The sequence below is a fragment of the Meriones unguiculatus genome, chromosome 4 (assembly GCF_030254825.1).
Source record: "Meriones unguiculatus strain TT.TT164.6M chromosome 4, Bangor_MerUng_6.1, whole genome shotgun sequence".
Lineage (NCBI taxonomy): Eukaryota > Metazoa > Chordata > Mammalia > Rodentia > Muridae > Meriones > Meriones unguiculatus.
This window is the reverse complement of record NC_083352.1, coordinates 23684188-23698451: the sequence shown is the minus strand read 5'-3', so window position 1 is coordinate 23698451 and position 14264 is coordinate 23684188. Positions and strand designations below refer to the sequence as shown.

The following is a 14264-nucleotide window of genomic DNA, read 5'->3' as shown; positions in this document are numbered from 1 at the left end:
AAGCTAAAGGCCTACATATAATAATAAGATAAACATTTCATAATTGCAGATGTTTAAGAAATCAATGCACTTGATTGGAGAACTGTGCTAGCTTTCTCTTGCCTTTGAAACAGGTTTTGTATCTTAAGGGTTAATACAAAGTTGCTTTCCTTCAGTTCTAAAGGTTAGGATTTCAAGAGAAGACTCAGTGGGGATTAACTGAGGTGGAGACAGGGCTGCAGAAGGTTCTCACTGACCATCCATCTTGCCTTTGCTTCTGGAGATGGCCTGACTTCCTTGGCTCAGGGCCTCCTTTCCTTTGGATGCGTACTTTTTATTGTGCTGAGGGGGAGAGAGCCTAGCTTCCTTTAAGGCTCCCATGATTAGACTGGAGCTCCTTTGGAGTGAAGCATAATCTGCCCTTCTTAAGGTCCTTAACCTTAATCACGTCTCTCAGGTCTCCTTTGCACAGCTTCTAGGCCTTTTGATGAAGATCTAGTGTCAAGTCTTTGCATGTAATGTGACATTTGTGGGCTTTGGGGATTAGGATTTAAGTATCTTTGCCAGTCATTATTCTGCCTGCCACAGGAATGAAACGTCTTTTCTTTTGTCTCAGCTCCAAGAAAGCTGTTACTTAAAAAAAATATATTAGTTTGGAAAGCTTCGTAAATTGCTAAAAATTTACCAAAGAAAGTGTTACTGTAGGCTTTCAAAGTGACTTTGCATCAATGCAGCAGTATCTAGCTGCTTAACATTAATTAGTTGTTTGTAAATAGATTTAATGATCAACTTTCAGGATTAGTTTAAGTAGAAAAGAAAACTGCATGATAAAGCTGGATGAAAATAGCTATAACTATAACTCTCTTGCTTTCAGACTGTACTGATGAAAGACTTATTTTATAAATCAGATTACAGTGTAATCAGTTTTTATTGTTTTTTTTTTAAATCTGTCTCTCCATAACCAGGATGAAAGTTGCAGGATCGTGTTAGTCTTATTTATGTCTGTATAGACAGGACCTAAAGTACTTATAGCTCCAGAGGAATGAATACATAGTAACATCTGCATGGTGATCGGAAACTGTGGAACTTCTTAAGAAAATGAAGTTATTTACATGCGTGAGCTAGGATCTGGATACCAGGTCAAGGCCAGAGGAGTCCCTATAGAGCAACATGGCACATTCTAATGTCTCGTAAGAAGAACAGTAGATAGTGTTATAAGACATGAATATGAAAGGTAGAGATAAATCCAATAAATCCTATGTTTTTATATACATCCTATGCATTGGAAGGAAACGAGTAGCTTGTTAGATACAGAGTATTTGAGCTACAGTGCAACCTTGCTTATTTATTCTTCCACTGAGCCAATGTTACTGTACTAGTTATAAAGTATAAAAGATATGGTAGATGACAAAAGAGTGAGCTTTATGTCTTCTTGGAGCAAACACTTGTAAAGATAGCAAGCACTGAATTAAGTGGAATAGTAATGGTTTTATGGGAACACAGGATAGAGATGCTTCCTGTAAAATTGAACTTAGTCATTAGGAGTTATGGGGGACATAATTTTAGATTTTATAGACAGGTTACAAAGATAAGACAGAGGCCCTTTAATGTTATGTAATCCTATTATATTGCTCAGGAGAAGAAACAGGCCAATTGGCCAAACTGTAGACCTTATTTAGATCTTACCACCTTTCAGCGCTGAAAAGAGATAATGTATAAAACTTCATGAACACTAGACCAAATCATAGCAGTGTACAAAATGCTACCTTGATACTTCCAGGGTAGGCCCCTCACGGTGAAAGCCATCCTCTCTGAATGCAACTTTAAGCATCTAAGCTTGAAGTCTGTACTTAAAATTGTACTAAAGGAAGTCCACAGACCATCAGTTCCCTCCATCAATTTAGCTAATCTCTACAGATCTGCTATTTCTTTCGGGCATGGTACCAGGGATGGAATGCAGTGATTCATACTAACAAGAAAAGCTTTGTACCACACTGGCCCCCGGGCTTCTCCAAGAAGCCAGGCTTCCTCAGCAGTGCTACCTGCATGCTGGAAGCATCCCACTCAAGGCAGGACATGGCATCTTGGTCCTTGCCCTCAGCTTGTGTTAGGTAAACCCACTTTGCAGATCAACATGGTAAAGCTCCATCAAGTAAACCACCTGACCAGCCACAGAGCTTCAGTGGGAAATGAAGAACTGAAACTTGGGTCTGCCTGGCTGGCTCCGAGGCCTGTGTTTTTAATTGTTTCATCCTACCCCCTCCATATGCTGCTTTCTGCGTCACTTTCCCGCAGAGCCTCCTAGAATAAGCATTTTCCAAATTATACTTATCATGCAAAGCTTCATTTCCCGTTTTATCCTAAAACTATTTGCTTTGTATGTCAAAAGTTTTCTATGAAATACAGTGTTCTGTGAATCTATTAAAAATGCCCTGGTTCTTTGCTAGTCTTCCTGACTTTTAAGATGCCAGTTGCTTTCCGCTCTTGTCCCTTAGGATCCTACCATCCTTGGTCCATTCTTTTAAACTGGCTGCTGTTCCTTTGGAATGTTTTAGTGGCTTTTCAAATGTTTGCCACCTCTTCAACAAACCCCCATCCCTAAGAAACTTAGGGATGCAAGAAAGTTCCTCCCTCTGGCTTTTCCGAGGGGCTAGAAGAAAAATGATAAGGTTCCATTCTATTCAGATGTCTGAGGACTGTTGGTAATGATGGGGGCCAAGCACCCTTTAAACACCCTCAGAAAGCCTATGCACTTCAGGAAATGTCAATACATTCCTTCTTTCAAGTGTAAAAAGAATATTTTAGTGACATCAATTAACCAAGTATCATTCAATTTGAACAAAGAAAAAGTGGCTAAAAAGGCAAAAATTAGCCCCTGAAAGTCATGGTAATGTGCTAAAATGAATATAAAGAAGGTAAATCTTAGCATGTTGAAGCCGAGCTTATCTGGCTATTCAAGAAGAAGTATATCAGAACTTGCAGAGAGAGAGAGAGAGAGAGAGAGAGAGAGAGAAGAGAAAGCAGTTACAAGAAAATAAAAAAATAAAAACACCCAAATGTCAACAATTTACTAACTACATCACTTTTCCTACTTATTTGGCATTTTAAAAGGTGATGTCACAGGTCTGTAGAACAAATAAGGAAGAAAAACTTACTTCAACCACAGAAAAGTTAGAATCTTTAAGCTTACATCGACAGAAATTTTCTAGGCACCCTCAGGTACACTCATCCCTGGCGCAAGCATCCCAAGTGGACATCCTGCCAAGATGTCTTTGTTGAGCTGAAAGAGAGGGTCTCTAATTGGGGCCAGCTGTGGTCACAGCCCTAATTAGCCAGGCCTGTTGAACACTCAGCCCAAGCTGTTGGCAACCTGGCCATGACTTAATCCCAGCACTAGTTTCCATGCTCTGTTTCTTTACACCTTGACAGAATGACATTAATCTGTTAGGACCCTTTTGTTACTGTGTCCTCATGAAGGGGTTATCGCGTTTCAGTGAACACAAGCATACGGCAGAGCTCCTTGACCCTATGGCATGTGGTATGTATGACAGATGGACAACTACTGATTCTGAAGCATTTTTTTTCTTTTTGATCATAGCAATTTCAAGTATTCTACTTTCTTTTTATTTTCCTGTAAGTTATTAAGGTCGCTCAGAAATTGCAGCAATTGTGCAGCTCACCTTTATCTCTCAGACTATTTTTCATATTTGGAATAAATACATCAAGGATCCACCACTTGATATAGCCCAGAATTTGGGGGAAAAATAGCATTAAGAAATAATTTCATTCAATCTTGGGGACTTCTTTATTTGCCGTAAGATATGAAGAACTGCAAAGTACGGCTGGCTTGGTCATGGAAGCAAGGGCTCCAGGGTTAGCTTTGTGTGCTCAGAGCCCGGCTCCAGAATACCATCCGTGTGAGTGACAGGCAAGTCACTCTTTTTCTCTGTTTCCATTTCTTCATCTGCAAATTTGCCATAAGGACAGTGACACTCACACCCTCAGATTGTTATGTAATAGGAGGTAATGAGTATACCAGAGCCTGGCACATAGCGGACGCTCAATTACCTCTTACCATCCTGAAGGGATTTGTTGACGAAAGCGCTAAGAGGAATTTATTTAACATCCTTTCTTTTGCTTTGGCGAGCACTGTTCGTGCATTACTTCAAGTGAACGACTGAGAAAAGATCAGTATTTTCAGCAGCTGTAGCTGTAGATGAGTCCCGTGGTTCACACCTGTAATCCCAGGTTGGCAACACAGGAGGGTCATGGCTTCGAACAGTATAGAAAAGGAGCCTGGCTAATTGCAACAAACATAACATCGCTTCTGAGTATGAAACATTGCTCTTACCTGTGAATTTGCACACATTTTTCCCTTAGGAGAAATGTACAGTGTTGTAAATCTCTTGCAGATGTATTTGGAGAAGTGACTTGGTGTTTGTAGTTCATTATAATAATGTACAAATTATTGCAGTTGCTATGAAATGAAACAGACATGACCTTTCTGGATTCTCAGTCTGCTGTCCTTTGCCCCTCCTTTTCTATCTACTTCAAGCCCTGCAAAGGTGCCACTGGTTAGAGAAATGTGCTGAGTTCAGTCATGGTTCTTACAAAGCCACACACATGTGAGAACAAGCTGCCATTTCTCCTCCAGCAGGTGGAAATAGTAAACATCCACCTCAAGTGATGTCTGAGCTGGGACTTCTCAAAGGAAAGGGATCTGGACACAAATGATACATTTGGGGATATGGGACAGCAAAGTTCTCTTCAGGAGGCAGGGAGTAGCTGCAGGCCAGGTAGATAGGAGTCAGCTGATAGAGAGGAAAGCCTGAATCCTGAAGACAGGGGGATGAGGGTGACCTGTAGGTGCTCTTGTAGCATGGATGATAGCTTGAGCATTGGGAAAAGACCCTGAGGGATGCTGAGATACCTTTGTGGAAGGTTCAGGACAAGGGGTTTAGCTGAGACAGGTCAATGCAATCTAATGGTGTACGGGAAGTTCAGAAGAACACAATAAACTCAAAGTAAAAACAGCAGACTTCATAATCTTCCAGTGGCTTTGCATTTTATGAATGGTGTATGACAGTGCAATATATAAGCTAGAGTTCCATAGAATACAAAACCCCCAAAATTCATGCCACCAAGCCCCTTAATCCCAATTAATAAACTCCTTTGAGAAGTTAAACATGGCCTTTGGAATAAGTTTTGGCTGTGGCTCTCCTCCTTACTAGTGTCTTCCTGAATCCTCTTCTTCCTCTTCTCTTTCTCTTCTCCTCTCCTACTTCTGCTCTTTATTCTTTGTATTTGCATATTTTGTATACGTGTTTGCACATATGCGTACGCATCACTGTGGAGGCCAGAGGTGAACATCTGTTGTCTTCCATAATCTCTCTCCACTATTTTTTTGAGACAGGACCTCAGTGAACTTGAAGTTCACCGATTAGACTCGTCTAGCTGGCCGCATAGTTGACTGTCTCCATCTCCCTAGCTCTGGGATTACAGGCATGCACCACTGTGCCTGGCTCTTTATGTGGGTGTTCCCCGATCAATGTTTCCATGCTGGTGTGACTAGTCATTTGTCCAGTTCTCATGCTTAGATTTTCTGCCAACCTGTGGAAGAGATAGGTTTCTGGTGTCCTCTTTTTTAGCTAAGACAGTTGGGAATTGGATATAGTTTCTATCGCGAGCACGTGCGCAAGCACATGCGCAAACACACACACACACACACACACACACACACACACACATATGCTCGGGTGCACTTGCATGCAGGCAGGCACTCACAAAGGTGTGTGCACACACATCCCTGCGTAGGGGACAAGCTTTATAAAGGGACACCTTTCCTGGGACTACAACTGAAGCACCACTGCTATTTGATGAGTTTTCAGATTTCCTGTTTAATTTCAGCAGTTGATCTGCACGACCACAGAGCACATGCAGTGTATCCCACATCTGTGCTGTCGAGGAACTGGGAAAGTTTAACATGCAGCAATGAGCACATCTGAGGACTGCAGAGGAAAGCCTGGAACACGGGCCCTTAGAGCGCTGGTTCTCAACCTGTGGGTTGCGACCTCTCAGGGCAGGATCTATTGCCCCTTTCTCAGGGGTTGCCTAAGATCAGCTGAAGACACAGATGTTTACATTATGACTTACAAAGGTAGCAAAATCACAGTTGTGAGGTAGCAGTAAAGATAATCCTATGGTTGGGGAGTCACCACAACATGAGGAAATAAAAAAAAAAAAACAAACAAATAAATAGACAGAAGATGAAGAAGAAAAAGATGTGAGAGATAAGGATAAAGTGAAGGAAGGGAGAAAACCAGACACTTATTTCATGAGAAAATATGCAAATAAGCGACAACACTCTTGTAGTTTGTGCTCACTCTTGTAGTTGTGTTTGAGTTTGACTGGCAAATGCCTGGAGAGGTAGAAGAGCAAACACAGATTTTCTGAGGTTCAAGTATATCTAACTACGTAGGACATTTTGCTTATTAAAGCAAAAGACCAGACCAGACCTTGAGAATTTCGGTTAAGTTTCAGCTTTAATTTACGATCCAGCTGTAAAGCATACACTCATTCTTTCAGTTTGTGAATGTGTGCAAGTTTATTTTTCTTAATTCATACAGGCCAGTTTCTTTGATGCCATTTGGTTCTCTCTTCTGTTCGTTTCTTCCAAACCTTTCAGCAGAGTCAAAAAATTAGAAATGACCTTAAGGAGCTAATGGAGATAAATATTGGCGCTTTTCAGAAATTTAGTGGTTTTGAAATTTTCAAAGCAGAACCGAGAACCATAGCCCCAAAAGCAAAACTCTGTGGAATTTGTTCAGAAAGCAAGTCTTACTTTGAAGCTATCAAGAAAAGATGGGTGATGGTTGGTGCTGAAAACAAACAAACAAACAAAACAGACGTAATCTTCAAGTACAGAAAGCCGGGAATGGCTGGATAAGTTTCCTAATCTGCTCTGGTGTCTGCCATAGTGGGTTCCTGTGGCAGTACCAGCCCCCAGAAAAATGAGCAGGTTCTGTATCTACTGGGATACTGCTAAGAAGTGGTAGCATTCGAAGGTTTTCACTTTGATTCCTGTGCTCACATTTGACAGTTTGGGGGCTTACTTCATAAGGACAGCATTGTAGAAAAATACATAGCCAGATTAGGCAGGTACCCACTTCTTTTTTTTTAATTTTTATTATTAGTTACATTTTATTAACTCTGTTTTCCAGCTGTATCCCGCTCCCTCATTCCCTCCCAATCCCCCCCTCCCTTCCTCATCTCCTCCCTGCCCCTTTCCAAGTCCACTGATTGGGGAGGACCTCCTCCTACTTCATCTGACCCTGTTTTATAGGTACCCACTTTGTGCTCATGTGAAAGGCAGCCTTGATTGTGTCCTTGGGCCCTGGGTCCTTACCCAGGGAGTAATTTTGCACTGGGTCAGGGAGGTAGAATCTCATCTGCTTGGGTTTGTTTTCTTGGATTTCCTGTTAATTCCTGAACTGAGCAGAAAAGTAGACTGTCGTTGGCCTTTGCAAGACTCAGTGGAAATTATGAGCTGTTAAGGTCTCAGGCTCTGTGATAGTTGGTCACATTTGTGTGCATAGAATAAAGCCATCTTTTTATTCTTTAATTAAAAAGTTATTGTAAAAAGTCAAATATACCCTGTATACTTTTATGACAAGCCATCACTCAGATTCTTGATCTTCTGTTTTCACATTTATGCTGCTTTATTACTCACTAATCACTGGATGATTTTTATGCATACACATTCTAACACATAGGTGGTTTTGTATAAATCGAAATGATGTGTATACTTTGTAGGATCATGCAACCTCTCCTAGAAATCAAAGTGCAGTTATCTATACATAGCTTCTCTTGTGAAGATTTGGAGGTGCTAACTCTGTGCAGCATCCAGAGGATGCTGGGAAGGGTCCTCTGGAATGGTCTGCCACTCTCTCTGGGCTAGCAAATGCAGGCCCAATCAGGAGATCAGGAGTGGTGTTGCTGAAGGGCTTGTGTCTTGCAGAGAGGGGCAACATGGCTTTGGAGGGACATGTGTGCGATTCTGTGTAAGATGAGCCTGATGTTAGTCTCTACAGATGTTAGAACCAAGAGAAAGAAGTCGGCCTCACTTAGAGTTTACTCTGAAATCAGTTTCTAACTAGAAAGTGGATGTGGTGCTCCCGGGGCCTCCTCCAGAGTTATGCTAATGTCTGATGTGGTGGATGAAGGTGGCTGCACCCTTCTCTTAGCAACAGATTTGTTAAATTAAGGAAGTAACGATGGGGAATGTGTTTTTAGGAATGAGTTAATCATCCAGGTTCCCTCCCCTTCTCTTTTTGTGCTGAGTTTATTTTATTTTATTTTATTTTATTTTATTTTATTTTATTTTATTTTTGCTAGTTGTTGGGATCCATTTTGGCCCACTCATTTAAATTTGTTTATTTATTTTTGCCTTGGTTAGTAAAACTTTTGGTACTGGGACCTGATCAAGCTCATTCAACATTAATATGTTTCCTCTTGAAAGGCCTGATGATCATAGATTTTTTCTTTTTCTTCTCTTTTTCTTTTTTCAGCATTGCCTCCCAGATTGAAAGAGATGAAGAGCCAGGAGTCAGCTGCGGGCTCCAAACTCGTACTTCGATGTGAAACCAGTTCTGAATACTCTTCACTCAGATTCAAATGGTTCAAGAATGGGAATGAGCTGAACCGAAAAAATAAACCACAGAACATCAAGATACAGAAAAAGCCGGGGTAAGTAAAGTGCATTTAGCAATAAAATCCATGCCAATAGCAATAGGATATTGTAGAACAGAAAATTAGAAAGGCCCTGGTAGTGAATTTGCAGTAAAACATGCTATACGATGAATGGGAAGATTTTTGATTGTACGGTGGTCAGGAAGTTTTGATTGTGTGGTGGTCTTATCAAATAGAAAAGAACTTGGTGGCTTATGGTTCTCATAACTTTTGGAGGAAGAAATGGGGCCCAAAGAGAAAGCTGTGAGAAGTCAGGTAGGGTTGGGAGGGAAGAAGAAAGATGGAGTTAGTGGCATTTCGTGTAATACTCATGGAACATGAGATTCAGTCTCCTTCAAATAAAACAAGTTATGTTTTGGTGCCCATGTCTAATGCAAGCAGAATGTCAACTTCTGTATCTACCTCAAAATGCTGTGAGTTTTTCAAACAAATGATTAACACATATAATTATGTCTTATATGATAACTTTGTTTTTAGCCAAGAATTCTATTAAAGTTCATCAATATTATAGTAGATTTAGACAACGCAGTAATCTTTGGGAACAAAACCCTCATGTCTTCTGCCTCCTTGAGCATGGCAATGCTTAAAGCACTCCATTAGACACCCATGATGCCCTGGTGGCTCTGTTAGATGCCTACTCTATGCTGATGCAGCTTCTAGTATCCCAGCAGTCTTCATTTTAATCTACTTTGTTCCTTGAGACTTCCTTTCACAAGGGTTAAAATACATTTTGAGGAAATCAGGGAAGAGAATAACATGCTACATTTTTTTACTTATAAGTAATTCGTCAATCAATAGGACACCTCTCAGCTCTGAGGGGTTTTATTCACTTACCTTGGAGAAGACTCTTAAAGTCGCAGGCTTTGAGATCAAGAGCAAGAGCAGAAATAACCCCCTTCTTTCTTCGGATCTCATAAGCTGTCTACCAAAAAGTTGTCACACACTCATGAGCAAGGGAGAACACACTGATTCTAATGAGAATGTAATTGAATGTTATCAAACTGTTTAATTACTCTGATGACGATAATTAGGGATTTTTTCCTAGTTCTCATGGCTTTATTAATTATACCACTTACTCTTGTTATTGATCATGTCAGCAAGATCTGTTGATTTGGAAATATGTTTGAGAGTGAGAAAAAGGGGTGGGTGGGTTTCACATACTGCAGTGGGTGACATTTCAGAGATACAACACATAATAATATCAAGAGCCAAGACACTTTTTTTTTTTTTTAACATAACGTTCCTTAGAAACAACAGCAGTGCTAGACAGGGTGGTGGCACATGCCTTTAATCCCAGCGCTCAAGAGGCAGAGGCAGGAGGTTCATTTGAGTTTGAGACCAGCCTGGTCTGGACAGCCAAGGCTACCCGGAATAAACCCGTCTAACTCCCCCCGACCCCAAAATTAGAAAAAGAAACAACAACAGCATTCTAACATAGTAAAAATTGAGTATTTGGCGTGTGATGACTCATTTTGTAGCCTGGAAAACTGAGAGTCAAGCTTGGCACTCCCCTGCACCCCAGACTTGGAAGGTGAATGAAGCAAGATTACCACATACTTAAGGCTAGCTGAGCTACATAGCATGATCCTGTTTAGAAACAAATACAAAAAACTGAAAAGAAAAATCAAGAGTCAAATATATTATATTTTACCTAGAGTCACAGAAATTGCAAAAAGACTAAAATAAAACTCAGTTGTTGTTTTTTTTTTTTAAATAAAAAATAAAAAGCCATACTTACCCCATACTGTGTCTTGGAAAGTGGGAATCATGGAGGGAGGAGGAGAAATTGGGGAATAGCAGAAGCGTTGAAAAGATAAACATGATTCTTCATGGAAGTTAAGATACGTGTAGCTACCGGATTGAACAGGTTTTTCAGTTAGTTCTGATTTTATCAATCGGACAAATTGCATTATGTATGCATGCCAGGTAACATTACTGGTTATGAGCTGGCCCACTAATAGCAATAGTATTTAAGAGTGTGTGAGAGGCTTCGTGTCAGTGATGTAGCCAGTGAGAGAGGTGGAAGACCTCCTTTCTGTGCGTAGGCAGTCCTGAGCTTGTATGGAGAGGATCTAAGTTAGTCCTCATAAAACATGGGAATTGCATACTTGTGTGCCGAAACACACTGTTGGAGACAAAGATGGAGGGGCATGGAGGAGAGGCTGATTTGGGCTGAGTGGGGAGCATAAACTTTTTGAAGAATGCATATCCTGCATTTCATAGGTAGAAAAAAAAACACAAGTAAAATTGGGTAAATAGTGTGGAAAAGGAACAGAGATGCGAGAAGACTAACACAAGTGTGTTTCTGAAGAGGACACATATGCATGTAAAAGCTTAATCAGTTGCCTGGCTGGGTAACATCTAAAGTACCATTAGCATTCAGGAAGGCATTTTTTTTTTGGTATTACAACTTAATATATTTTGATTTAAATTCAACAATAAAAAACATGTTTAAAAAAAAACTAATATCAATTTTCAGCTGAGTTCCTATGACTTGGTTTCAACATTTTAGAAAATTAAGAAATAGTATGGACCACAAATACAAATTATTAAAGAAGCATGGAACATGTTTGAAATATATATATCAATGGCTTCAGCCTTCAGTCAAAAAGTAAAGCTAAACTAAACACTGAACTAAACACCATGTTTTGAGGAACACACTCTAAATACAAGGATCTCTGACTAAAACTGACAGCAGCACAATTTATGAATATATGCATATTGAGAAAACCCATAGAAAGGATTATCCTGTCCAGTTAGAAAAAAGACACCAATAGCTTACAGACTGAGATTTGGGACCTCTGAATTCATGGGCTTTTGAACAGTGATATTTCAGAATTTTTTTTTAATCAAAAATGATTTTTTATTAATTAGAGTTTATTCACTTTGTATCTCAACTGTAGCCCCCTTCTTCCTCCCCTCCCAATCCCATCCTGCCTCCCTTTTCTCCACCTGTGCCCCTCCCCCATTCCACAGATAGGGGAGGTCTTCCTCCCTTTCAATCTGATTCTAGTCCATCAGGTTTCATCAGGAGTTGCTGAATTTTTCCTCTGTGGCCTGGTAAGGCTGTACCCAATCAGGTGAAGGTGATCAAAGAGCACGCCACTCAGTTCGTGTCAGAGACAGTCCCTGTTCCCATTACTAGGGAACCCACTTGGACAAAGAGTTGTCATGGGTGACATATGTGCAGGGGTTCTAGGTTATCTCCATGAATGGTGCTTGGTTGGAGTACTAGTCTCAGAAAACGCCCCTCTGTCCAGACTTTTTGTTCTGTTGCTCTCCTTGTGGAGCTCCTGTTCCCTCTATGTCTTTCTATCTCCCTCTTTTTTCATAAGATTTTCAGGAAGGCATTTTTATATTGGCTGCATGGGTCCAGACAGCTCTGAGCACTGTCTACATACTAATATAATTCGCACCACACCAGAAAGGCGAATGTTCAGAAATTATTCACCTCAATTCCAGCTTCACGGCCAAGAAATAAATTGGGAGAAATTTATTCAAGCCATGTGATTGTAAATTACTCTTGGCACAAAAAGCGAAGATCAGCCCATTGATTTTCACAATCAGAAGGTCTGTCATTTCTGAAGCTCTTTAAAAATAGTGCTGTCAGATTTTGGAGTATCCAACCAACAAAGTCTGAGTTTAACATCAGCAAAATGCTCTGTTTTTCTGCTTATCCTATAAACAAACAGAATGAGCATTATGATTATTATGCCATTTAAAAAACAATCACCCCCTTGAGAATGAATTTACATAAGTTTCTTTCTATAGGTCATAAATTTGATAAATAAACCTAGGACTTAAATAGGCCCTACTCTAGCATTCATGTTACTTCATAACTACCTGTGATTTTATTATATGAATTCAGAATACAGAGGTTGGCATAAACTCAGGCTATCAGTAAAAGCCATTATTTTCATGTTCAAATATACATAATACTTTTTGTTACCTAGATCCCAAGACTAGGAATATGTTGCATTGGTTAGCTGGTCATGAGACTTAAACTTAATCTTTGGCTGTGAACAACTAAGCAGAGGTGAGTTTTAATTTGAGGTGTAGGCTTTCCCTGGGAGTCTGTTTAAATCAAATGTTGACTCCTTAAGTCCTTAGTCTAGGCTTTGTCCTCTTTTATTGTCTAGATTGTACATGGCAGCCAAAATTTCCTTTTAATCCCTTAGCATTATGCAAAGATTTCATACCAATATATAGTTTCTGTCATTGTGTAAACTCATCTCCCTCTTGAACCCTTCCTCTTCCTAAGAAATGACTGTCCTGCAGGTTTTCTCTGAGTTTGAATTCATATTTAAGCCTTTGTTTGCTTTATTTGGCAAGTGTGGGACCAATTAAGAGAAATGGGAACCACTCTGTGTTGTGTATCTATTTATTCCTCTATTTCTGTTGTCGGTGCCTGGTGGATGATTTGGATTAAGAAAACTAGTAGAAGGCTTTGGGCCTGGCAGATTGGCTTCACTGAAATATCTGCTCTGGATTAGCCCTGTGAAATGCAAACCTCTATATCTTGTTTGTCTCACACATGTTTATATAACCTTGATTTTGCTTCAGCCTTTCATTTCAGCCTGTGCTTTCATTTGGTTTGGAGAAGTGGTTTTGCTCATTCAAAAACCGTTTGAAGATTTTACCAAATAGCTGCTCTGGCGCTAGTGACATGGCTCAGCAGAATCCAGGTGTTTGCTACCAAGCCTGGTGACCTGGAATCAAACCCAAGAACCCATATAAAGGAAGAAGAGGAAAACTGATTCCCACAGGCTGTCCTCTGACTTCCACACAGGGGTGGTGGGAAGAACTCCTCTCTGCACAGGGAGAGATAGATGAATGAATGAATGAATGAATGAATGAATGAATGAATTCAAGATTGTCCTGTTTTCAGTGGCCACACTTTGGACAAAGAGCTTTATATCAGAAAGGTTTATTTATAGTCCCTTTCTTAGCTGCTGAAACACTTTGGCAGGTCATTGGAATCCTATGTGAGGAATCCTAATTTTCCTATATACCAAGTAGCCATTTTGTATGGTTTATGTGGACATTCAGTATGGTGTCTGGTTCTACTGTCTAAAAAGTTCCACTTCTGCATCCTTCTCACTGACAGCAGCCTGACTTCTGAAGCAAAACTGAATACGTGCATACACACTCACTTACAAATGCACACATTCATAAGCTGCTTGAATGGAGACCTTCTCCTAAATGGCCTATGTTGGGAAATTTGGTCAAATTTCTCAGTTTTTTAAGAACGTCTTTAAAAAGCTGGTGTTAGAGATAGGCTACTTGAAATCCATCTTTTGTCTGTGCATTGAAGTTACTACATCTCTTACTCCTTGGGTGTTTTTACACTGGTTTCTGAACCTGATCGTATCTGTTAGGCATGTTTTGATCAAGTGGAATCTTGTTCTTGGGTTATTAATGTTCTGTCCCACGATCCCAGGAAGATGCTCTATGGCAGTGATGGAATAGCCACACCTAATGCTTGGCTTGGAAGTGCACCTTAGAGGCCTGTATGAAGCTACTGAGAAGCCCTGATA

The 14264-nt window shown here is 40.2% G+C and overlaps 1 protein-coding gene across 5 annotated transcripts in view; it reads left to right on the top strand.

The window, feature by feature from the left end:
* Nrg1 (neuregulin 1) overlaps positions 1-14264 on the top strand; it is a 1043775-nt gene that overhangs the window by 872638 nt on the left and 156873 nt on the right. For all 5 annotated transcript variants that reach the window (XM_060381586.1, XM_060381585.1, XM_060381587.1 and 2 more), the window contains exon 2: positions 8547-8724. In XM_060381586.1, the coding sequence (XP_060237569.1) occupies positions 8547-8724 (178 nt within the window). The remainder of the gene's footprint in view (positions 1-8546; positions 8725-14264) is intronic.